The sequence below is a fragment of the Melospiza melodia genome, chromosome 1 (genome assembly GCF_035770615.1).
Source record: "Melospiza melodia melodia isolate bMelMel2 chromosome 1, bMelMel2.pri, whole genome shotgun sequence".
Classification (NCBI taxonomy): Eukaryota; Metazoa; Chordata; class Aves; order Passeriformes; family Passerellidae; genus Melospiza; species Melospiza melodia.
The window spans coordinates 168,033,007-168,058,022 of NC_086194.1; the positions used below are offsets into that span (position 1 = coordinate 168,033,007).

Below are 25,016 nucleotides of genomic sequence, written 5' to 3' on the forward strand. Positions count from 1 at the left end.
AACAACTCACAGACCAATGCCCTCCTCAATTCCCAAATGTCTCTTCTCAGCTAGCACTGACAAATGGGAAAGGACAGACCACGATGAGTTGTGCCTTGAAAAGACTCAATCTGAGCTGGTAAAATTTGGAAAATAGCCATTCCCACTTTTAATGTCTAAGGTAAGCTACTTTCTTTTTACATGTACTACTTAGGAAGCTAGGGAAAAATAATTAAGAAAACTTGCAGAGATTTATATTCTTGGATTTATCTTAATCGTTTGTAAAAACCTATGAGATTAATATGACCAACATAGATGTTACAACTGGATGAACCATTTACATTCTTCCCCTGCTCAGTGGAGAAATACAGCAAATACAAGGTACGGTTTATGCCATCCCAAATTCAAAGCACTACCTGTGTCAGATGACATATTTTTAATTGGATGTGTTTCACCCCAATGAATGTAAGGAGACAGATATACAAAAATTTATTTCTATTCATCTTACTGCATGAATCTTACACCCCATAACTTCACTGACTTGTGCAGCAGGTGTCAGAAGATGAGCCTTAAAACCAAGTCTTCAGTAGATTTTCAGACTGTGAATAAAATGATGCAAATAACACTCTGCTCAAGAGGCTAAAAAGGGTATTTGCATTTTGCAAGTTTTCATGCATTTAAGAAGTACCTTTGCAAATGAAGTGCCTGCTTCAGTACCAGAATTCATTTCAAAACCAGGAAAATGGTGTTTAGAACATAAGCTCTGGGGAGGTCATGGAGTTGTGGTCACTCATCCATGCAGAGCTCTGCCATCTCACAACCTATAACTCTGTCCGGGTGAATCACAAATCCTCTGTTATCTATACCTACAACCAAGATCCAGTTTTGTTTTGTTTTGAAGCTTGTATTTGTTGCTTGTATTCTGTCTGAGAGATCAGAAGCTGCAAATTAAAATGGTGGGTTTTTTTGATTATTTTTTTTCTCTCTCTTGTAGTTGGATTGAATAACACACTATGTTACCTACCTATGACTTTTAGACTGTCTTGAAGGGAAATATATGTTGAGGGACAAGAGATGAAGTGGAAAGTAGGATCTATCAAGTCCACACGTGTGTGAAGCATAATGCATTGTGTTTGATAGTTCTTATATACAAGGATTATACTGGAAAATTTTACTCCCTTTTAAAACCTGCTGGCCAATGCAATCAACCCTCCTAATGTAATTATCTCTGCAATGTAACAAAACTCTTAACTTCAAAACCTGCATAGCACAGAAATACAAAAACACAGATATGAAATTATGAGGCACATTCCTTGAATTCAAGTAAACAGGTGAGACAGCAGGATTTGAGTGAGATGGCTGAGCCCCATTTTCATAGGACCTCATGCTGTCATTACAAAGATGACCTAACACAAATTCCAGAACTCCATCCTGTAAATCCAGCCAGCCAGCACATGCACATTAGACCTAACAGGCTTGACTAGTCAAAAAAACCTTCTGCCAAAAAACCAGAAAATCTATTAAACATTCGAATTAAGAAGAAAATCACAATAATTTTGAAGAGCAAGTGGTAATTGACAGTGGAGGAATATATTGAGAGTTACAAAGAAGGGAGTGTAACTTAAATCCACTTGTATAACCTTTCAGGTTTTTCTTTTCAATTATTAAAAATGTTTTCTCAAGGGAAAAGATATGTTAAGAGTCTTCCCAAGATTTCATGGCCATACAGAACTAGAAGTTACACTTTTAAAAATGCAGTTGAGGCCAAAAATCACCAAAAGGCAAATATTCTGAACTGTATCAAAATATTCTATTCATCTATACATTAGGCCACATCATATGAAAGGATATACATAATTTGAGGATTCAGTCATATTTAACAGCAAAAATAAACACTAATCAGAAAACAGAGATGAAAATCCCTTAAAGTTTCTGAACAGACCAAGAATTTTGGTACTAAAATATGTGTGTTTAAAATTGCAGCACTGTAAAATATTCAGTGATTTTAAACAATTTTTCACTTACCCAACTTCAGCTGTGGTAAATCAGGAATTTCATTCATTATGAGGGTGTAGTATGAGTGAAGACCCCTTTGAGCATTCAGGAGCAGAAGACAGAGATCCTTATGCCACTTGTATGCATGCTGCATACAATTTTCAGATGGGACATAAAAGCTGCCCTGTATAGCAAAAGTATCAAGAAAATAAAGTAGACAAATTAAAATTCATGGTCTCCATTTCTGTGACAAGTTTCCACAAAAATCCAGTTGGGGAGAGTCATTCATCTCTTTTTACAAAAGTATATAGAGATAGGACAAGGGGTAATGGCTTTAAACTAAAATAGTGTAGGTTTAGACAGAAGATTAGGAACAAAATTCTTTACTGTGAGGGTGGTGAGGCCCTGGCACAGGTTTTCCAGAGAAACTGTGGCTGCCCCATCCCTGGATCTGTTCAGTGCCAGACTGGATGGGATTTGGAGTAACCTGGTCTAGTGGAAGGTGCCTCTGCCCATGGCAGGGGATTTGAACTAGATGGTGTTTTGGGTCCCTTCCAACCCAAGCCATTCCATGATTCTTCAATTCTAATCAAGCAGATGGCACCAAAGAGAGATTTTAACCATCCCAACCTCCCAGCCAGCCAGCTAGCAAGATGTTTAATCCAAGAGTGTCTCATTCTACATCTTCATTTTGCCCAAACCATAATAAAACTATCAGGTCTTAGCAAGGCTGTCACATGAGAAGACCCTCAGACCAAACAATCCAACAGAGAAATCCTCCCACGTGTCCCACTCTGGAGCCAATGTCTTTCCCCCAAAAACAGAGAGTCCTGTGTGAAAAACACCCTCTCTGCTGCAGGAGGAGGGGTGGAAAGAGCTATAAAGATGTGAGGAGGGGTGGAAAGAACTATAAAGATGTCTACATTCGCTTTCCTTTTCCCTCCTTATTGCCTCCTGCAAAGGTTACAGCTTGATAGTAGCATGGTGTGCCTTGTAATCTGCATTAGTGAACAAATGCAGCTGGCATTGCTACCCCATAACAAATATGAGCCACTCTGTGCTCCAGGATCAACGTCTGTGTTAGTGTAGCCCTTGTGGGAGAATGGAACAGGACAGATCACAGCATGTTCACCACAAATATTTCCCAAACAACACTTTTAGGCTTAGAACATTAGCTGAGTTTTCATTAGGGCAACATAAATCAGAAGTTTTCACTTCTGTCAAAAGATGAGTTTATAAATTACTGATATTTGAAATTTGAACTGCTTAGATTGAAAGCAAAATTATTTATTAATTCCTGAGTTTGGGAAACATGGACAATTTGGAACTTAGTCCACTGCTTATCACTGCTAGGATAAGAATACAATTCCTACAGGCCAGCCAGGTGCTGACTGCCATTGGACAGTCCCAAAATCTGCACATCTCCAGGAGCAACAGAGAAGAACCACGTGCCAGCACATCTCCTGTGTTTTTCTACCTTTGACTTCCCTAAAACCTGTATTTCGCAAATCTTGGCCTGAGCTAGGATGCTTCCTGCAGTTTCTTATGCCAATCTTCAAGGAGTTAACTACAATTCTGTGGTGGGCACAAAGAGAACTGCTCTCTAGACCTGCAGAGAAACAGTTGATTATAATTGACAGAGTTGGCAGTTCTTCAAAGGTTTCATAATCTCCAGCCTCAGCACGGGTATTTTTTACTCTCACCATGTCCAAAACAAAAAAGGAGCAGAAAGAAATGCTGCTCAAAACAAGAGAAAATTGGAAGTGGATTGGTGTACAATGGCACAATGTCGTGAAAATATGCTCTCCTTTATTATCCACTGCTGATTTTTTTTAGGCAAAAATTAGCCTGGCATTTAAATGCTACACTGCTGAGAAGAAGGAAGAAAGTGAGTTAATTTCATAGTTTATGTGAATGCTGTGACGTAGTGTTGTGCATGACTACACTTTAATAGGTCTATTTTCAGCCATTCCTTGGCATAGATTATAGTCTAAATATAAAAAGTAATAGAAAAATGCACCTGCAGGTGGGCTTAGAACGTGCATGAATTAATGTTTAAAATATTATTCAATTAGTCCAGTTTTGAATTCTTTAGCATTTGTCTTCCTATCTCATGGTGCTTTTTCAAATTTGTCCTCAGCTGATTTACACTGGACAATTGACCACAGGTTCTAAAAGGCAGACAAAGAATTAGGAGCACTGAGTACAACCCCAACAGGCAAGTAAAATTTTCTCCAGCTTTTCTCTCCATTGCAATGCAAACTTTTTTCAAATTACTGAAAGATGTGGATGGTACACCTGTGTGAATAGAGAACTGCAAAGACTGTTCCAAGCTCTCTTTTCTCTTCCTGTCCCATCTGGGAAGCGTGTCTGTGCCAAACAGAGGTGCAGTGCTTTGAGAATGCCATTGCACGAGAGGAACTGCTCTGCACAGGCCAGGCTGGGCTGTGCATGAGTGAGAGGACATATCATTAAGCATTTTGATCAAATTCTATTAAATGGCAACTGCCTTTGAAACCCTGTTGTCTAATGGGAACATCCATCCTAATTTGAAAAATGTTTTTGTCGAGGTGGAAAGTGAGCATGACAGAAAAAAAGGTGACAAGCTCCAAATTTCTGGTTCTTCAGTGACTTAAAGATATTACTGCTCTCACAGGATTGCTTCTGCTTCTTCTCAGAGTTGTCACACATGTACAGGATATAGAGCAGGACATTACAGAGATTATTAAACCCACCTCAGGGACAGTTTAAACTAATGTGAACTAAGGTCTGTGCATCTTCATCTGCAGGGACCCCAGAGGGCAGGCATCTATCAGATGATGCCATTATAAACTGCTGCAGCTAAATCAGCTTATCCATCACTGTTCAGTAAGCTGAGAAATGTCAAGAAATGCCTTCTTTTGGGATGGTCTAAAGATTGCAGACCTTTCACATTTGCTATTTTAATTGCCTCTTCTGTGCATTTATTCAGGTGATTCCCTATTTCCTTGCCAATAGCTTGAAATATGGATTCAAACTACAACAGTAACAAATCGAGTTTGGTAACAAATGTGTTATGTGCTGTTCTAAGGGAAAAAAAAAATACAGCTCTCAGGAAAGACAACAGCTATGACCCATTAAACAGCTACTAAGTGCTCAGCTTTCCAGCTTTCTTGACTCAGGAAGACAAATATTGGTTTGCTTCTAGTTAAGGCAAACTTCTCATTAAACCAAAAAATCATACTGAAGCTGAAAATGCCACCTTGCACAAAGCCTGATGGCTGCTCTGGGCTTGTAATATACATTGTAAAAGTACATGTTGGTTTCCTTTGTAGAGATTCTCATGGCCTTTTGAATTAATTTCTTTTGGCCTACTGTTATTTTAATCTCATTATTTTGTAGGTAGACAGATTCTTCTATGCTGATTGTAAAATGCATCTGCACTGATTTCCTTTTCTAAGGCCCTCTCTGTCTGTAGTGATAGATTGCATCTCTGGCTTTCGCCCTTTTCCATTTCTGAAAATTTTGGGAGCACATGAATTCCTGACAAATTTCACTTCAAGACTTAAGACCTAAAGCTACTCTGATAGCAAAGATGGATGGCAACACAGAAACCACTAATACTGACACAAAATGATTTTTTCCATTGTGTTAACATCATTAGGGCAAAATAGATCAAAAATTCTTTTTAGTCATCCTTTTGTTCTGAATGTATTTATTTTGTATTTTTTAGGCTGTAGCCAAATTAAGTTCTCCTTGAGTTTTGGCTATTCTAATTTTCTCCCTGCATAACCTTACAACACCCTTGTAGTCCTCCTGAGTTTCCTGCAAATTCTTCCAAAGGTCATAAACTCTCTCCAGCTAAAGAGCTCTGAAAATCTTTTCTCATGAAGAATCCTCAGCATATATGTCTAATTTCTCCATTTCCCTTTTTACTTTGATCATCATTAATCATAGAGTCATAGAATGGTTTGGATTGGTAGGGACCTTAATGATCATTTAGATCCAAAGCCCCAGCCAAGGGTAGGGAGATCTCACACTAGATGACTTTATAAAGAAAAACCTAGGAAAAGTGAGATAAAAACTACTGCCTAGTGTTTTGGACATGTAAAGGCTTCAGTTCACTTTGATCATGGTGTGCAAAGCTGGACCCCAACACTGGACCATCACTGACCCTTACCCATCTATCCTCTAAGCTGGTCTTCTGCTGGATTAACCCAGCCAAGTAAAATAGACTTCAATATCAACAAGCCCAAACAAACTAAGCATTTTTGCAATATCCCTGTTGAATACATTTAAGTAAACAAGCCTTTTAAATGAATAGGTTCCCTGTGCAATGCTCTTATCACTCAACAGATTCCTCCCATAATTAGACTGTATTGCTTTATAAATGTACTTTTCCTTTATAAAAAAAGAAAGAAAAATTACTTGCAAAAAGCAAACACCTTCATCAAATAAGGTTCATATCAATTCATTATTCAAATGCAGAGCACAATTTGCAGGTATTCACTACCTGCGCACTGTGCCTATCTAATATCAAAAGGCACCAACTGAATTTTATGCTTTGTAATGTACATTAAGTAGCTTGTATTTGTTTTGTATTAAAGCAATTCCATGAGCTATGTTAACTATGTGCAACGTTCAACAATAGCACTAACAGTTGGTAAATGAGACCCTTTATGTTTAATCTAACTCAACACATTTCACAATTCACATTCAAATTGCTCGGCAAGAATTTTAATGTACTAAAAAGCCATTCCAGACTAAATAGGCGACTTTTGCAGTCTCCAACCATTTTCCAGTAGCAGAGAAAGCTACCCTACCTTTTTTGCTTCTGGGAAAGATTTACAGAACTGCTTGAAACTGAGGGACAAATCTCAGCACTACAAGATAAATGTAGTTTCTGCATCTGCCCATTTGTCTGCAAGCCCATTTTTATTATCTAATATGAAATTTTATTCTGGTTTCAAACTCAAGGACCAAGGCTTTACTCTCTACTTCAGATGCTGTTTTCCAAGATCTGAGATTTTCGGTTATTTGGTCTTTGGAAATTAAATTATAGTTATGACTTGAGCTAAAACTTTAATGCTTCCACTTCATTTGTGAAAGTGCTTGAGCAGTGGTGGAAGAAGAACAAGTTTTTTATTCCATTTTCTGAAACTGGTTGCATATCAGAAACTACTATTGTCCTAAAGAGGTTATAATGAAAAATACATTAAAATGAATGCTCAGAGAATTCATGGAAGAGGCAAAGAATGTCTTTTGAGCCATTGTTATGACAGAAATTACGTGCAATTTAAAGAGAAAAAAAGAATCTAGATGATTGAAAATAAAAAACTTTTGACTATGATATTTCATAAGGAAAACAACAACTATCACCACCACCACCACCAACAACAACAAAAAGGAAAAATTCTGCATTTGGATTGACTAAGAATATTTTTATAAATATTAATGGTATATATAGAAAAAACCCATATGTATACACATAAAGATATTGTAGAGGTTTAGGATGAATATAAAAAAAGATTTCTTTACTAAAAGGGTTTTCAGGCATAGTGACATGTTCCCCAGGAAAGTGGTGGAATCATTATCCCTGGAAGCGTTCAAAAATGCCTTGAATGTGGCATTTGAGGACGTGGTTTAATGGTATAAATGATGGTGGTGCTGAGTTGACATCTGATAATCTTAAAGGTCTTTTCCACCCCTAAGGATTCTGCATGTGTGTATATGTATATTTACACCTCCATTCAGCTATGGAAAACTGCCAAACACAAACAAATCCCCCTCATTAATGCATTCATCAGTACAAACATCTTTTACATCCCTGTGCCAGGCAGTGAAAAGTTATTGGCAAATCTAAAAAAACCCCATAGTTTAAAGATATGGAAGCCCACAGAGGCCAGATTGTGGATGCCATTCTGTGGTGACACTGTTTCTTCTCAGCCTGGTTTTGGAATTTCAAATGTTTTTATTGAACAGAGCAACCAGAGACTACATATAGCAGGCATGGGACACAAATCTTGGTCCTATTTGGCAGAAAAATAATGCATTTCTGGTTTTTGTCTGACAGCAGCAGATGCGTGAACACAGAACATTCTTGAGGGTCGGATGACACCCACATAAGCCAGTTCCTGTAAATCTCTTTCCTCTTATACCCACTGACAGGTAGACACCATGCTTATAGGAGGAACAGCTATGGAAAACTGAGAAAATTAACATTTTCCATTAAAAAAGTAAAACTGAGGACCAAACATTTAAGATAAATAGAAATATGGGACTAGGACGTGCATATTCTATCAACTTAATAAAACTGCTTTTTTTGTATTGATTTAATAGTCTGTATTTGATATGTTGGTTCATTATCCAAAGTTCTAAAATAAAAGTAAAATAATTATGTTATATTTAAATTCTATTTCAGTTACACTAATAACACTAATCCAAAGCTTCAATAACAGGCAATAATTAGAAAGGCAGTGACAATATATGGAACTATTTATGTTATGCCTCTCAATAAATCTGTTATGTAAGAAAAAGTAGGCTGGTATTTCATAAATACAATTTGACATTTATATTACCTCTAAAAATTAGAGCCACTTTGTTAAAACCCCTGGGATAATAACGCAGTAGAAAAAATATTTGACATTCCAGTCACATTTAGTGACAGGTTCAGTGATAATTTACATTTTGTACAAAATTAGCAGTTGGAAAGTATTTGACTTGAGACCCTTAAAAATGAGGAGCCATCAAGCCTGAAAAAGAGCATTCTCTGAACAGATAGAGAATTCTCCTGGTCAGCTGTAATTTGTCTTATTTGTGTCAGTGACTCTAAGTCACTGTTCTAAATGGAGGCTGTAGTTTATCACTTGCAATTGGCCAAGGAAGAAGGAGTGGCCAGGAAAGTATTTTTAGGAAAATTACCATCTAAAAATATCATTCTAGTAAAGCAAAAGTGTTTCACAGATTGCACTGATTTCCCTTTAAGTTCTTCTACGAGAAAAAACACTGACAATGTTCCAAATGTCTCATATTGACCCACTTTGAAAGAAAAAAAAAAAAAAAAACTTCTCATATTTCTCAACTAAAATACAATTTCTGGCTTTTATTCATTTTATTTTTCATCAAGAAAAACTTCATACAGCAATATATTTTAGAATTTAAAGATCAAAAAAACCTCCCAAAAGACTTCAGCTCATGCACAAATGTTTTGGTTTCTTGTGGGTGATTCCCCAGATTTTTATTTTAGGGGGAGTTTCACAATTTTTTAATTTTTATGCAATTATTTGAAGTCTGTTTCCCACTCACTTTAAAAGCTGAACTTAGTGACAGGAGGCTGCTACATCCTATATATCATCAGAAGTGTCTGCAGTCACAATGGCTCTTCATGTAAAAGCACATATAGGGTATTCTATAGAAGTTGTTGAACAATTCTGATTATGATAAATAAGAAGGGGAAAATCCTTTTCCTCCACCTGATGTGTAGGGTTATACATCACCACAGAGAAAATTAAAGCTGCAAAAACATTGCTTTAGCAGTAAATTAAGCACTGGGGAAAATGTGTCATGAAAGTCAGAGCAGTGTCTGACCCAAGGCATCCGTCTTTTAAGAGGAGCACTGGATCATCTGGCACAAGAAAAGTTGTATGAATCATGTATCATAGAATCATAGAATCTTCTGACTTGGAAGTGATGCTTTAGGATTATTGAATCCAATTCCTTGTCCTCAACTGCTTCTCATATGTCTTCCTCTCTAGACCCTTCACTCTCTTCATCGCCGTTCACAATTTTCATAGCCTTTCTTTGGACACTCTGAATTACCTTCATATCTTTCTTATGTTGTGGAACCCAAAACTGCCCCCGGCACTGGAGCTGAGGCTGCCCCAGTGCAGAGCAGGGCAGGACAATCCCTCCCTTGCCAGGCTGATGTTGCTGTGCTGATGCCCCCAGGACAGAGCTGACCCTCCTGGCTGCCAGAGCCCTACTGACTCCAGCTTTCCACCGACCAGGACCCCCAGGTCCTGTCCCACAACTGCTTTCCAGCCTCATTCTCCAGTCTGTCTGTACATCCAGGCTCCCCATCCCACATGCAGGATCCAACACTTGCCCGCGTTAATCTCCATAGTGTGGGTGATTCCCCATTTCTCTGATTTGTTGAGATCTCTCTGCAGGGCCTCCCTGCCCTCAAAGGACTCAACAGCTCCTCCCAGTTTAGTGTCATTGACAAATTTACTTAGTATTTTTTCAAGTTCTGCATCCAAGATATTAATGATGTTGAGGAGCATAGGGAAAAAGGGTGGAGCCCTGCGGAATCTCACATTGTTATTTACATTGCCAGCCTGATGTCACCCTGTGTTGGAGAGCTGTTTTCATGAACAGGACAGGGCTCCCGGGGTACTTTCCTTGAGCTTCTACTGCAGCATCAGCCTCATTACATGGCTGAGACCCTAGAAAGATGGCAAAGCTCACCTACAGCCAGCAGCAGCCAAAGATTTCTTTGTTACAGAACATTTTAAAAACTTTCTAGCCAATAGCATATTGCTAAATCTTACAGACAATTGTTCTAGCCAGTTACTAAAAGTACACATACACCTGCTTCACACAATGCTTGCTTGTCTGCTTTCTGTTAGCAATACACAATATTTCATTATTAAGCCTAAAACCTTCTCCTATCTTGCTAAGCATATTTTCTTGCAGTTTTAAGGTCTATATTAGCCAAGCCTAAAACTCAAGCTATTGTTTAATGTCCTTGCTTGCTATACCATTGTAACTTTTTTACATTCAGATTTGGAGCTGCAGCCAATTCTCTGCTCTTTGCTAGGCCTGTTTTCTCAGCTTTCTAAACATCTTCTTACCTTTACTATTTCCCACATTACCCTATCCAATACAACCATTTGGGTGTGCATTTATTTCCCTCTGTTACATCTTATTCTGAAAATGACTTGTTTGTTCATATCTTCATATTATTATTAATTAAAGTCTGTGTAGGGAACATTCACAAAGCACACTGTGATAGCCTTTGCATAAGAGATGATAGAGCAACACTGAATAATTACAATTTTATGGGGAAAACCCCCCCAAATATAAAAATAACTGTTTATGTTTATATATATTTAGCTATCTAAAGCTGATCTTTATATGTAATTTTAAATTACATATTTATTAATACATACATACGTATGGTGCAAATTCTGATCCCCTAACCAAAAATAACACCATGGAGACGTCAAAAAGGGCCTTAATATATTGTCCTTTCTGATTAAAGAGAGTCCACTCACAGATAAGGAAAGCAAATCCACTTGTTTCTGTGATCAAACAAGGACCCCTTAGCTGAAGAGCTGCCTTGTTATTACTCATCTCTGCAGGCAGCAGCACAAAACAGCAATTTTTTAAAAGAACCCTTGTTAACATCTTTGTGTCTCCCACCTCTGTGTACAAACACGCACACATGGAAAAGGAGAACCTGCTCAGTGATATTAACACAATTGTGCCATACAATTGGCATTCAGGACATCCAAAAATGTCAAAAATGTTTTGATTCAACTTGCATGCCTGGCAACAGGGAAGGATGTGCTCAGCTGGGGCTCTGGCTGGGGAGGAGATGGCTTTTTGCTGTGTAATTATACAAGTTAGCAGCTGCCAGGGTGTTTCTCTTTATATCCTTGCTGTAAACTGTCTGATATTAAGTATATGAATAAAAAGCTAAGTTACTAAATAAATTATTTTCCCCAGGATTTTATAGATTATTATTGGCTTTATTTAAAAACATTTATATTACCTAGGGGTTAATGACCAAAGCTCTAATACATGTCACAGTTTGCTTGCATAAGAGTGGTGAGATTAGTATCTAGCAAAACTTTTATATTTAGACCATAAACATGTCCAGCTCAGCTCATCATCCTGGACTCCCTTCATGGCACAGAGAGAGAAACAGGCATTTTGAAGCACAGCTCATTCCCTCCACTTCAAATTTTGTTGTTACAGAATCCTAGAATGGTTGAGTTGGAAGAGACCTTAAAAGTCACCCAATTCCCAACCTCTGCCAAGGGCAGGGACACCTTCCATGATCCCAGGCTGCTCAGAGCCTCAACAAACCTGGCCTTGAACACTTCCAGGACTGAGAAATCCAGAGCTTCTCCCTGCAACCTCTTACTGTGCCTCAGCACTCTCACAGGAATGAATTTCTTCCAATTATCCAACATAAATATACATTAAAATGCACTACCAAAATCTACCCAAATCTAACCTTAAAGCCACCCGTGTCCTATCACTTCACATGCTTGCAAAAAGTCCCTCTTCAACATTTTTATAATGCACAATTCCCTAGAAATGCTGCTTGCTTTCCACTGTGTATGAAAGGAAAGGGCTGTGTATGAAGAAAATTAAACTAGAAGCTCAGAGGCAGATAATTCAGAGCTGTGCAGAGAAGTTCCACACCAGTGCTTATTAAAAAAAATAAAAAAATAAAAAAACAACAACAAAAAAAAACTTTAATACATATAGTTTTGATCTGGGGGGTAAAATGTGGAGCATCCTGAATTAGAGTAAGTATTTTCTTCCCTCAGAGAGGAGAAATGTTTCAGACATCATGATTTGGATTGTTCACTCAGCAGTAATTGCTGACTCCAAGAAGCTGACAATCAGCCCCAGAGCATGTATTTTTGGGGCCTGTGTGAGCTTGGAAATCCTCTTAAGAAAAATTAGGAGCTGAAGGGACCTGAGATGGAAGTGGAGAGGTGAGCAGGGAGGGGAAGGTTTCATTTTGTCCTCACAGGAGAGAATGGCCACAGCTGATACAAGAGCTGGCTGAAGACACTTTTCCAATGCATGTGGGCCAGTGTGGACCTAACAAGCAAATTAAACTCAGTTCTCTTGCAGGTGAATTTTCTCTCATGGTGTTTGGCAGAATATGCTATTAAACACAGTGAACTTCTATCAAACTGCATGTACCAAACTACTTGGCTCTGTGTTGCCTTCTGAAGCACAGACACAAAGCAAATGGTCACTCTGACATGCTTTTCATGTAATAAAAGCAACAATGAAGACTGCAGCTTCCTATTTAGAAATGCCAGGCTCTATTATGTGCTGACAGTCACTGCCAGACAGAAAGTGACTTCAGGCTTGGATCTCTGTTCACGTAGGACAAGAGCTGCAGGAATAATTGATTTTACAGTTCAATGCCCAAACAGGAAAAAAAGAACCATGTTAAGTCAACTTAGAAAGAAGTATTTCCTTCTTCAAAGTGAAATGAATTACCCTTCTTTTGGTTTTTTTCTTTTCCTTTCCAAAGACATTTTCCTTAGTGATTGTAAGTTGTCTAGTCCTTGTGACTTCACATTTCAAGACCTGCCACTTAAGCACCACAACAAACATTTTACAATTTTATTATGAGCTACAAACACAAAATAAATCATATCTTAAACTCACCTATTCTCAGTGAATTTAGATAAATTGACACGCGCTGAGTCATAACTTAGCACAGGACACCATAGCAATTATTTAATGTAGGGAGCAATAAACATTAGGATGCAGAGAGCATGTTCATATGGAAATATATTCCAATGTATTACAGTATATGCCTGTTTCACAGCTTCCCACAGAGCTGGTGGACTCAACTCAGCAGTCACACCACCTTGTCTTTGACCACAGAGTCTGGGGTTCCTTTCCTTCTAGGAAAATGTCATGTCAGTGGGCTGCAATGGACAGGAGGAGAACCAATGCTGACATTGCATCGTCTGCACATCGGGCAGATTCTAGAAATAACCCAACTCTCCCTGCACTTGTCTATTGATGTTCCATTCGGGCTTTCTGAAATTTGGGTCCCTTTTTACCTTTCCAAAATGTTGGCAGGAACTGCCTCAAAATTAAATACCAAAGTGATAAAATATTTGATGAGTTCTATTTTTAAGGAAGCACATTATCATGAAATCAGACTGGTTAGGGTTATCCTGATATCCTATCCCTAAGCACAGGATGCACTGAACAGTCTCATTAATGAAATGTCCCTATTGCAACCACACTTGCTCTGTTTATGCAGAAGGTTATGCCAATGAAAATTTATTTGGGGCTATGTGAAATTCCCCAACAATCTGTGCTTGAATTGCATGAAGACCTTGAGCACATGAAGCACACAAAGCTGCCATTTCATGCCAAAAGACCCAAAAGCCTCACAACCTGCTACTCTCTTAAAACTATTTTCAGCTACAAATATGTCTGTGTATGGAGAAAGAATTTTAATTACTTCAAACACTGGAGCACCATTTATGCAGAAGGAAAGACTCAAAGGCAAGGATGGGAATCCTCCTGTCCAAAGAAAGGAATATATAAAGAACCAGACACAACAAAAATGCAGGAAGGATATGAAAGAGATGATAAAAATTAGGTCTCACTTCAAGGAGGTGGTGAATTTCCTCATTTTCTGTTCACATTTTGTAGAAAATACATTTATGAGCTAGATGCTGCCACAAGCAAAATCTGAGGACCACTATTCAAGCATTATAGAAATACAATAAGAAATAGAATATATTTCTTTTTCTTAGGAAAGCTAAAATTCGAAGAGGCCATATACATTAAAAAAAAAAAAAAAGTCTATTTGGCTATATTCCACATCAATCCAACAGGCTAGGCCATTGGTTTTACCAACACTCACTGGAATTAGTTGTAGGGAACATATATCTACTGTCTTACAACACAGTATGGTGCCATAAGAAGAATTGTGAATTATTTTAATAACAAGAGTATAGACATGAGTACCTTTTAGAAGGAGTTTATGAATTGCACCATTTGCTTTCCAGGCTACCACAGCAGGTGCCCAAGATCACTGAACCCTGTCATTTTGCTACCACTGGCTTGACTTCTGAAATTATAGGTACGATCTGAAAATAAGTTTCTAGTAGGTTTTTTTGGTTCTTGATCACACAGACTCTCAAAGAAGGGAAAAGATGCAGTGCCAACCATGCCCACCCAAATCTATTTATTGAGAGCTTTGCCCAGAATTCACTGTTGAAATGTCTATAATCAGAGCAGTTGCTGCACACTGGTTAATTACCTTTGTGTTCACAAATGGAGATAAAAAATGAAACTATCACAACACTATTTCTGATCTTTTCCTCATCTTAGCAAATTTAAACATTAGCAACAATGTCAAACAATGGCTAAAGAGGAAATATTTAACTGTCTTTTGACAGTGAAAAATTACTTCAACCTTTATGAGTTCATTTTTTAAGCAGCTTGACATTTCGTTACCAAGGCAGAGTTTTTGTTTTATTGTTTCCTTCAGCCACAAGTGTTACCAACTAGGTTCCTATGATTCATATGCAAGTGGAAAGAAGTCATGTCTCTATTGACAGGGCTGTTATTTTTTATTATTATTTACAAATGCTCCTGCATATCCCAGACATTGTACTTGATTCATGATTGACTTCTATTTTTCCCCAAAGAGGTGAGTAAAAGATTTTGACTTCTATAGTCTTTGTCAAACCAGATCAGAAGAGAAATCCAACAAGTCTTGTGTTTTGCAAGCAATCACAGTCAAGAATTTGATGCTCACGGAGGAGACAGAGGTAAACAAAGAGAACAAAATAAAAACCTAAGCCCTGACAGCTTCAGAAATTGAATTACTTCCAGCAAAAGTCTTCCTCAAATTACCCAAATATTGGTTTATATCACAGCCCTCACAGTTCCCATCCCTTCAGAACAAGGGCTGTGTCAGTGCTGTTATTTTGCACAATTGTGACAAATCCTACAAAGTTCACAGAAGCACCTTCTGGCAATGTGTTATACCAGCTCTCTCATGGGCTGCAGAAATGGGGAGAAAAAGAATCATTTTATTGGGTCTAAATAGGCCTTTTTTCAGGTTACCTGAATTTTGTCCATTATTGTATTGTGAAAAATAATTATTGTGTAAAAATAATCAACTGAAGATCTGTTGTGAGAACATTCTTCAAGGTCTGTTGCAAAACCAAGCCAAATCAATTTTCATTACTTCCCTACTTATTTTGCTGAAGATAATTCTGAGAATCAGAATCTCACCACTCAGGTAATTGAAGTTGTCAGAGTGACCCAATGAGATCCATTAGATTTTTCTTTTAGAAATGTTTCAAAACCTGTTTTTTAATGAATATTATTTTATTTTATTAGTATTAACTTGTTATTTTATTTCAAATCACACTCAGAAAAAATCATTTACAGCCCGGATTAAAGGCATTTTCCTTCTTGCAAAAAAATGCTCTGTACAAAAATTGCTCCTCCTTGGCCCAGGTGCTGTAATTTTGGTCTGGTTTCTTTGATGTGGGGGACGTGGTTTCTATGCCTTTTGCTGCCAGGAAACAGCTCAATGTCTAATCCTGTGCTTATGCCACATTCCTGAAGTCTTCACTTATGACACTCTCAGGCAATGAATCATTTATAGGTCTTTCACATGCATGCAAACATACATCAAATGGAAAAGCCAATGAGAAAATAATATACAGTCCTTTTTACCAGTGCAGAAATCTACAATTTCTGTTCTAACACTGAAACAGAAATAATGGCTAATCAGAATATTTCCTGGATATGTTACTTTAAGGCAATTACATTGATATGTTATAATTTACTGCAACAAAATAGAGAACTTTTGAATAGCTGGAACTGTATAAATCTGCATAAATATTACGTCTTCACAGGTTCATTTTCATAGCCCCATAGATACCTCCTGTATTATGCATAGTACATATACCAGCCCTCAAGTAATTTACACTCAAAGACAATCAAATTTCATGAGCTATGAGTAGCTTACCATTTATTCTGTAGCCCATAATTTTATGGCATTAAATAAAATACTTCTAATGAGTTCAGCAGTGGAGAAAGAGACTGATTGGCAGCTCTGGAGAGTTAAACTGTATTTGTTTACAAAAGAAACACAATGTGCAGAGCAGAACCAGAGCTTTACCACCCACATGAACATTACTGAGCACTGCCTTGGGGGTGCCCTGCTGTCCTGCTCAGCTTTTCACCCTTGATTCTCATCTGCCAGCTCTTTCTGCCAATGCCAGGAAGAACTAATTCCAGCAGAGACATTGCAGATTGCATCCAGGCCTGACAAAAACCTGTGAGATGGCAATGGTTTCTGCCTTGGGTCATCAAAGAGTAGATATATGATGTCTTCAACTGACTTTGTGGTTTTATCCTACCCACAGAAAGAATTTGGGAATATCTTGGGAGACCTTACAGCAGCCTTTCAACACTTAAGGGCAACTTATAAGAAATATGGAGACAGGCTTTATGGCAGGGTGTGTTGGGATAGGACAAGGGGTAATAGCTTGAAACTAAAAGAGAGCAGATTTAGACTAGATATTTTGTGATGAGGGTGCTGAAAAACTGGACCAGACTGCCCAGAGACCTGGTAAATGTCCCATTGTCGCAATAGGACACAAAATAAAATGACACGCACGCTGGAACTTCTAAGGTAAAAAAGAAGGGAAGTTTATTATTGACTTTGATATATATAGAATTTGAAAAGTGACTCTGGATTGGAGCATGAAATTGCCACCTCTCCAATGACACTAGTCAAACTAATAGTTTATTAATTTTCTTTTTCTCCAGAAAAGTATGTAAAAACAATGATTATTTGCATAAATGTGCATGAGAAACTCCATTACAAAAATATAAACATTAGAAGGCTTAGAAGAACTTAGAAGAACAGGGCAGCATCCCATCCCTGGAAGCATTCAAGGCCAGGTTTAAGCAACCTGTTCTATTTGATGATGACCCTGCTCATTGCAGGTTTGGACTAGATGGTCTCTAAAAGTTCTTCCTATCCAAACCATTCTATGACAAGGAAGAAAGGGATGAGTAAAGGCTTATCTGTCTTGGCCTTATCAGATCTGCTTGGAACCAGAGGCAGCAGATGAACAATACTGCAGCTCCTTCAACACACCCAGCTAATCTGGGATCATGCAGGGACTGAGTGCACAGATATTAACAATCCATCAGATCCTGTTCAAATACCATACTGTGAAGCTGGGAACAGCACAGGTAAATACTATGGTGGAACTGAGCTGACTGGAAACTTGATTTCTCAAGGTTTATGCCAGCCAAAAAACTAGTGTAAACTCATTTTCCTCTGACTGTGTCTGGCTTACCCTAAATAAGTCTTTAGACCCATATTCTTACCCAAGTACTCATGTGTGTAACTGCTTGAATATTCACATGCTTCTCCTGGTTTTGCAAAGATCTTCCTTGAAGCATTAACCAATTTTGATCCAAATTTCTTTTCTTTTTGACACTCATCCCAACATTGAGTACAGATTCTGGATATGTGATTAAGTCATCTTCCAGAAGAAGTTACTCTTGTCCTGAAGAGATTCTAAAATTATCCTTATTTTGCATTAAGCTACAAAACACAAAAAAGCTTTGTTGGCTAAACTTTTGTCTCATGCTATTCACCTCTTTACCTCTTTCTGACAGCGCTTTTGAGAATCATAATACACTGATCTATCTCTCTCTCTTGGCCCATTCTTATCTGATTGTCACTCTGCCAAATTTTGTCTGATCCTTGGAGAAAATAGTAGACTATTTGAATGGAGTCAGTTGGTTTTGCACAAACTGATGTTGCAGGGACTGCACTTCTAAGTGCTCCTGCCTATCACTGCACCAAAACTGATAATTCTTATCAGCTGTGGAGCTGTTTCTTGGGTCACTATGCCTGACATGATAGCTGCGAACAGAGGTGTAGGCTTTTCCTGTCACTTGAAGACTTGTTTCCACAAAACAAGCCAAAGTGGTTGGAAAAAGAGGGAATCTCTTTTCTTATCCCCCAGTCCCTGAGCTGCTGCCTGGGACACTTGCCAATAGCAGAGGGTTGGCAAGTTCCAGATGATGGATCTCCCTCCCCTGTGCTGTGTTGGCATCTCTGCTCACCCTGGAAAGGCCAGCAGCTCAGAAGCTGTGAGAGATGATGGGGTCTCCCTTCAGGAGCTCTCTCATCGTCAGAGTCAGTGGGAACTATTGTGCCTTAGGAGCTAAGGATTAGTGCTCCTTAGGGAACATGAACATGATTTTTCAGCAAGGTACCACTGGGAAAAATACTGAGAAGAAAGAAAAAGTGAATAATAAAACATTCTTTCAAAAGTTAGAGAGCAGCCCAGTCCAGCTCCTGAAGTGAGGAGTAAAAAGTCTTTTCCCACTGCTACTGCACTTCAGGGAATAAAGAAAAAAAAAGTCATTGCACAAGCCCCTTCCTATAAAATTCCTGAAAGATTAATGCTGAAATCTCTAGAAAGGAATACCTTGAATTGAAAGAATGTCAGCCAAGTGAACCACATAAATGGATGCAGACAAAGTGAGAAATTATGGTGAGGGAAGCCAAATAAATTCTTCAGTATATAACTGTAATAGTAGTTGTGAAAGAGAAATATGTTCTCCATGCTTAGTCTGCCTTTTACCACACTACTCACAACCCTCTAAATCAGTCATAATAAAAATATTTTCAGTTATGTAAGTCTAGATGAGACCTGGAAAGAGAATGCAACAATCTGATTTTTTTCCAATACATAAATGATGCAGAAAAATAGCAAAAAAAACATATGAAAAGAGCAACTTCCTATGAAACTTCTATTGCTTAACATAAGGAATAAATTATCAGTCCAATATGAGCAATTCCCAAGGATTTTCTCCAGAACAAGTCACCATCACCCTCCCATCTGGAGCCTCATGAGAAACTCCAGTTGATGTCACGGCATTTTCATTGAACACACAAAGCAAAAAGATTGCAAGGCTTTTTTAACATCGTGTTTCAGGCCTAAACCCAAGTTAATCTCAGTTTTGAACTCCATAAAAATACAGATCATTTCTTTGCTATATGCTGCACATGTCAGATCAGAAAGTAAGAACCACAGAAAAGAAATATGCCAGTGATTAAAGAAAGCAGTTATTGTCACATTATTACTCACATATTTTCTGCTACAGCTAGGAGATCATTTGGTTTTTTCTAGAGATCAGCCATTTATCTTCAGGCAACCAAAGATTAAAGATTTCATCAGTAATTATCACAAATGGTGCCTTGAACATACTGATTAAAGATACTTGTCATTTTACTTTATAAAGAGCAGTATATCAGCTGTCTTAGTGTTACAGAATAATTATGTGTTGGACATCTGCTGGAGTCCCAGTCACAGCTAATCACCATTTGCATCAGCAAGACACCCAAGGAATCTTTTAAAACCACCCATTACAAATGCATCCTAACACATGAAAGAAGTGTTTGCCATTCAAGACTCACACCCAAGCAGAGAAGTCTGAGATGAAAACTAAAAGCATTTCAATGTAAAATTAACAATACTAGATGAAATTCTCATGTAAACAACATTGAGCAGTTATAAGTAAAAGCTATTTTAAATACTGGGATTTTTAAAAAATTGATTTAAAGAAAAAAAAAACCAGTAATATGCATCAGCTGTCTTAGAACCACAGAATCATATTAGATATTACAATTCTCACAATAGGTCCTATTTGGGCTCATCTGTAATGCACAATCACTGCAGAATCAAAGAATATTTTGAGCTGGAAGGGATCTACAAGGATCACCAAGCTGAACTTTTAAGTGAATGGGCTGGACAGGGATCAAACCCACAACTTTGGGGTTACTAGCCCTATGCTCTAATGAACTGAGAAAATCTCAGGGTCTTCTCACTTCAAGAGCTGAAAAAGTTAACTATTTGTCCAAAGATCCATAACTACAGAGAAAAAAAAAGAAGACTAAACCACAGATGACTGCTATGAGATGTAAAAATGTGGGTTTGAAAATTGTTTTGGTGCTAGACTAGAACAGCTCAGGTTTTGCATATGTTGCTGAAAAGATGAAAATATTAGCAAACTGTCTGTGGAAAAGAACATTTATCATCAACAAATTTTATTTGAATGACACTCCTGGTTCTTGTGCTATGCCAGGCATAAACCTCATGTCTTTTGGGACTGCTGCATCAATGCTAGATGAAAGAAGAACACTTCTCATCAAACACCAGCACCTTATTAATGAGAAATCATATGATTAATCAATCTGATTACTTAGAAGTCAATTTATCTGCAGTGCAACTGCTAGCCAAATGAAAATAAGATTACTGTGAGTACAGTTTATTAATAATCCCCGGTATGCCATTGATTCAACTTGATTATAACACAGCAGGCATGTGATGCACAATATTACAAAGACATTAAACCAGCCTGACAACAGTGAATACAGAAGAGGTTTATGCCACTGGGTAAGGCACGGAAATCCTGAAGTATTAGTGACCACTCAATTTGCAGATATGAAAGGAACAGTTTATTTTATTGTAGATAAATAAAGCTGCTGTTATTTTCCAGTATTCAGCTCTTAGGGCAGCTGAGATCACCTCAGTGAGTCAGTGTGGAGTTGAGACACAGACCTTGTAACATCCAAAACAACCCCTTGAACTTCCTCACACAGAAAAGCAATTTGGCAGACCCAGAGGGGAATTCAGGTTCCCCAAAGGGACAGCAGTCACACATAGCTCATGAAGCTGTTTCACCCCACTGGCATCTCCCAAGACTGCAGTAGATATGATCCTATTTTGAACACATATCTACAGTGATATATATTCCCTGTGAGCATTGGTTATGGGCTGAAAATCACTTGAAAAAGTTCTAGTGCTTCTTATTATTTCATAGATTTTATTATTCTGTAGATTATTCTCTTCTAGTTTTTTGACAACAAAATTGTCTTTCTTCATATTTGTCTGACAACCAAAAATATCTTCTTTCAAATATCTTTGTTGTCTTAATTGTGCTTGAAGGGAAAAGTGCAGTATAGATATAGAGAAAATGTTAGAGAGGGAGGAAAGGAGGAAAGGGGAAAACAAGTTCCCTGTTTGCTAGATGGGGGAATGAGAAGAGACAGAAAGACATTTAAAAATCACCTAGTTTTAAATAGAATTAATTATTATAACTATTCTGTTAAGCCAGGAGATGAGGAAAGTGTCAGTGATGTCCAGAAGTAATTTGGTGAGATCCAGGGAAAATACACGTGTACAATCCAAAGCTGCTGGCATTAATTAATCTCCACAGTGAGAAGTCACAAGTGCAGAACAAGAACCCTTCAGGATCTGTCATTAAGCAGTGGCACCTCAGCAGCCCAAATGCAGAAGATTGGGTCACGAAGTGGAAAGAAAAGCTGATTGATGCAGACTATTTTTAAAAATTAAGGCAGTCAGTTGCCTTTTCAGTGAGAAAAAAGCAAATCAGTGACATAAACTAGATGAGCACTTCCACAGTCAACCTGTGGGCCTATAAAGAGCATTAACTCTCTGATGCCTCCTAGTCCTATCAGGAAAAAAGAGGATAAATGGAAAGGATGACCTATATATGATATGCCAAGGTAAGAGTCTTCCATTTTGTATCCAAGAAATATCTGGAAAACATAATTTGGCAGTTTTAATATAATATTTCAGCACATTTCTGGCTTTCCTGAGGGTTTAAGACTACTGCAAATCCAGCCACTACTCTACTGTGTTCGAATCTTTTCTGAAGCATGAGTGGTGAATTGTCTTTTTTTAAAGTGGGGGAAGGTTCTTCTCTCCTCTCACAGAAGGCTCCCCTGGTCACATTCCCCTCTGATACCAAAAAACCTTGCAACATAAACTCAAAACACCATGCCACTAATCCATCTACTGCATGTGATGACATTAGTGAGAGCAAAATTTACTTTTGTGATCCAATCTGCTTCTTGAATTTGTAGAATTTACACTAAACCTATGAAAACGAATAAATTGGGAAAGCTTCAGACTCCACAAACTACACCTTTCCTGGGGTTTTATGCTTAGACCTGGGGAAAAGGGGGCAATGATTTAGAGTTCCTACACTGGAATTTTGGAGTATTCTGGTAAAGTATTCTGGAAGAATAATCTATCTGCAGCTGTCAGGGGAAAAATAAGCTCTTTTTGGTTTACTCACAATAACTAAGGCTAAAATAATGAAAGTCTTGACTGTTTTCAGTCCTTGAGTTAACTGAATAATCAGATTTGGTTCCCTAGAAAAGATACTAAACAGAAAGCACTTGCTCAGGAGATGCATTTTAAGAGCTTAAGCCTGGAGATTTCTTAGATCAAAGAAAACACAGAAATGCACATGAAATGTAGAAGAAGATGAAAACAGAACTATTCAAACTAAAAACTGGATAGACCATAGTCCAACCATGGACTAAATGTTCCATGGCAGTTTATGATAAAAAAGGAAAGTAACCAACATCCCTATAAAATTGATTTTCCCATGTCCTGCCTCTCAGTGAAGCTATGTCAGCCTTCAAAGACAAGATCTATTAATGCTTCACTCTAGATTTAGCCAGTTGCATCAAATCAGAATAGTTTACAAAAAGAAATTTGTGTGGTATATTTTGAGTTCTGGTATTCAACAGTTACTAATTCAGACATGCAGTAGGGAAGGTCCAAACAAAAATATACATAAAATAATCAGTGAGGTCTGCAGGTTTTGGGGATTTTTATTTCATGAAAAGGAGAGAATCCATTCTTATTCCCACTGGCTGTGAGGCAAAATTCTCCAAACCAATTGAAGTTTAACAAATACAGTCAACCTGGAATCATATCTACAAGTTTTTAAAGGGAAGAAAACTTGACCCAGTGCTAAGCACTACAGCAAGGTAAGAACTAATATTACTCCTCTTCCTTCAATCCCTAACAGCCTGGTATAAACTTCTATATAAAACAGCAGTCAGTCACATGCCCTTTGCTTGGAGTTAGGTGTAGCCCCACAACAGTTTCTTTTCTAGCTCTAAATTTTTTTTATTTTTTAAATTTAAGACAAGAGAAAATAGCTTTTGCTCATTATCATACATCATGCATAGGCAAAAAGGCCAGCATGGTCTATTAAATTAAAACATTCAACTCAATAACAGATGTCATGACTTATGGAGGTTTCTGAAGCTAAGCAAATGCACATCTGGCCATGTGGACTGTGCAGAATTATATTTATGATGGTTGGTGTGTGGCATTCTGATGACTGCAGGGTAGCAGTGTGCTAAAGCCAGTTCTTGGCAGAGCAATTTCCTTTTGGTATTTCATAGTTCATCTGCTAAGATAATAATAATTGTATTGGCTCTGACTGGGATGGAGTTAACTTTGCCCATGGCAGCCCTCCCAGTGCTGTGCTGGGCATTGGTGGCTGCAGAGGTGTTGGTGGCACTGCAGTGCTTTGGCTCCTGCTGAACATGATGCCTCAGGTTTTAGCTTTTATATTTTTCAGACTCTGTACTGTAGTTCTGAGCTTCATATTAGGGGATGGTAAGCTCTCTTCATAGAGTAAGGAGACAAAACAATTCCTTCTCTAGCTGGGAACCAAGGGCAAATGATCGAAATCTCAAGCCCAAGCGCATAAACATCATGAACTGAAGAGAGAAAAACAAGAAGGATAAGACTTCATAAACTACAGCTATAACTGGACAATTATATAACTTCCAATATGCAAATGGACCAGACCTTATAAAAGTGAGAGACCTCGTGACTGGTTGCCCATTTTTTGTGAGCATTTTGGTTCATCTTGGGTGTAGCCCTGGCTGGGCTCTTGTGCTGCCCAAGGTGTATTCATTGAAACCTTTTAATAAATCCCTAATTTATTCTTTAACTCTGGTCTCTGTTCTAGGTCGGCCTTGACAAGGCATCAAGCACCAGCACTGTCTCCAACATTCCCCCATTAGCAGGGTGGGAATGGGCAAGGTCCTGAGAGGGGACACAGCCAGGCCAGCTGACCAAACTGGCCAAAGGGATATTCCACACCACAGGATGTGTGCTGAGCAAGAAAAGCTGAGGAAAAGGAGGTGAAGGGGGAGCGTTCACTGTTATAATGTTTCTGTTCCAGAGAAACCACTTCACACCCTGAAGCCCCACTTCTCAGGAAGTGACTGGACATTGCCTGCTGATGGGAAGGAGAGAATGAATCTTTTGTTTTCCTTTGCTTCTGCACGTGGCCTTGATTTTGCTTCATTAAACTGACTTTACCCACAATTTTTCTCTATTGCACCCTATCCTGGTGAGGAGGGGAATGACAGAATGGCTTGGTGA

The 25,016-nt window shown here is 38.2% G+C and overlaps 1 protein-coding gene across 4 annotated transcripts in view; it reads right to left on the reverse strand.

Moving 5' to 3' along the window:
* FAM135B (family with sequence similarity 135 member B) overlaps positions 1 to 25,016 on the reverse strand; it is a 206,120-nt gene that overhangs the window by 36,475 nt on the left and 144,629 nt on the right. For all 4 annotated transcript variants that reach the window (XR_010030331.1, XM_063174595.1, XM_063174586.1 and 1 more), the window contains exon 8: positions 2,005 to 2,158. Coding sequence is in view for 3 of the 4 variants with exons in the window: in XM_063174595.1 (XP_063030665.1) it covers positions 2,005 to 2,158 (154 nt within the window). In the remaining variant the exon portion in view is untranslated. The remainder of the gene's footprint in view (positions 1 to 2,004; positions 2,159 to 25,016) is intronic.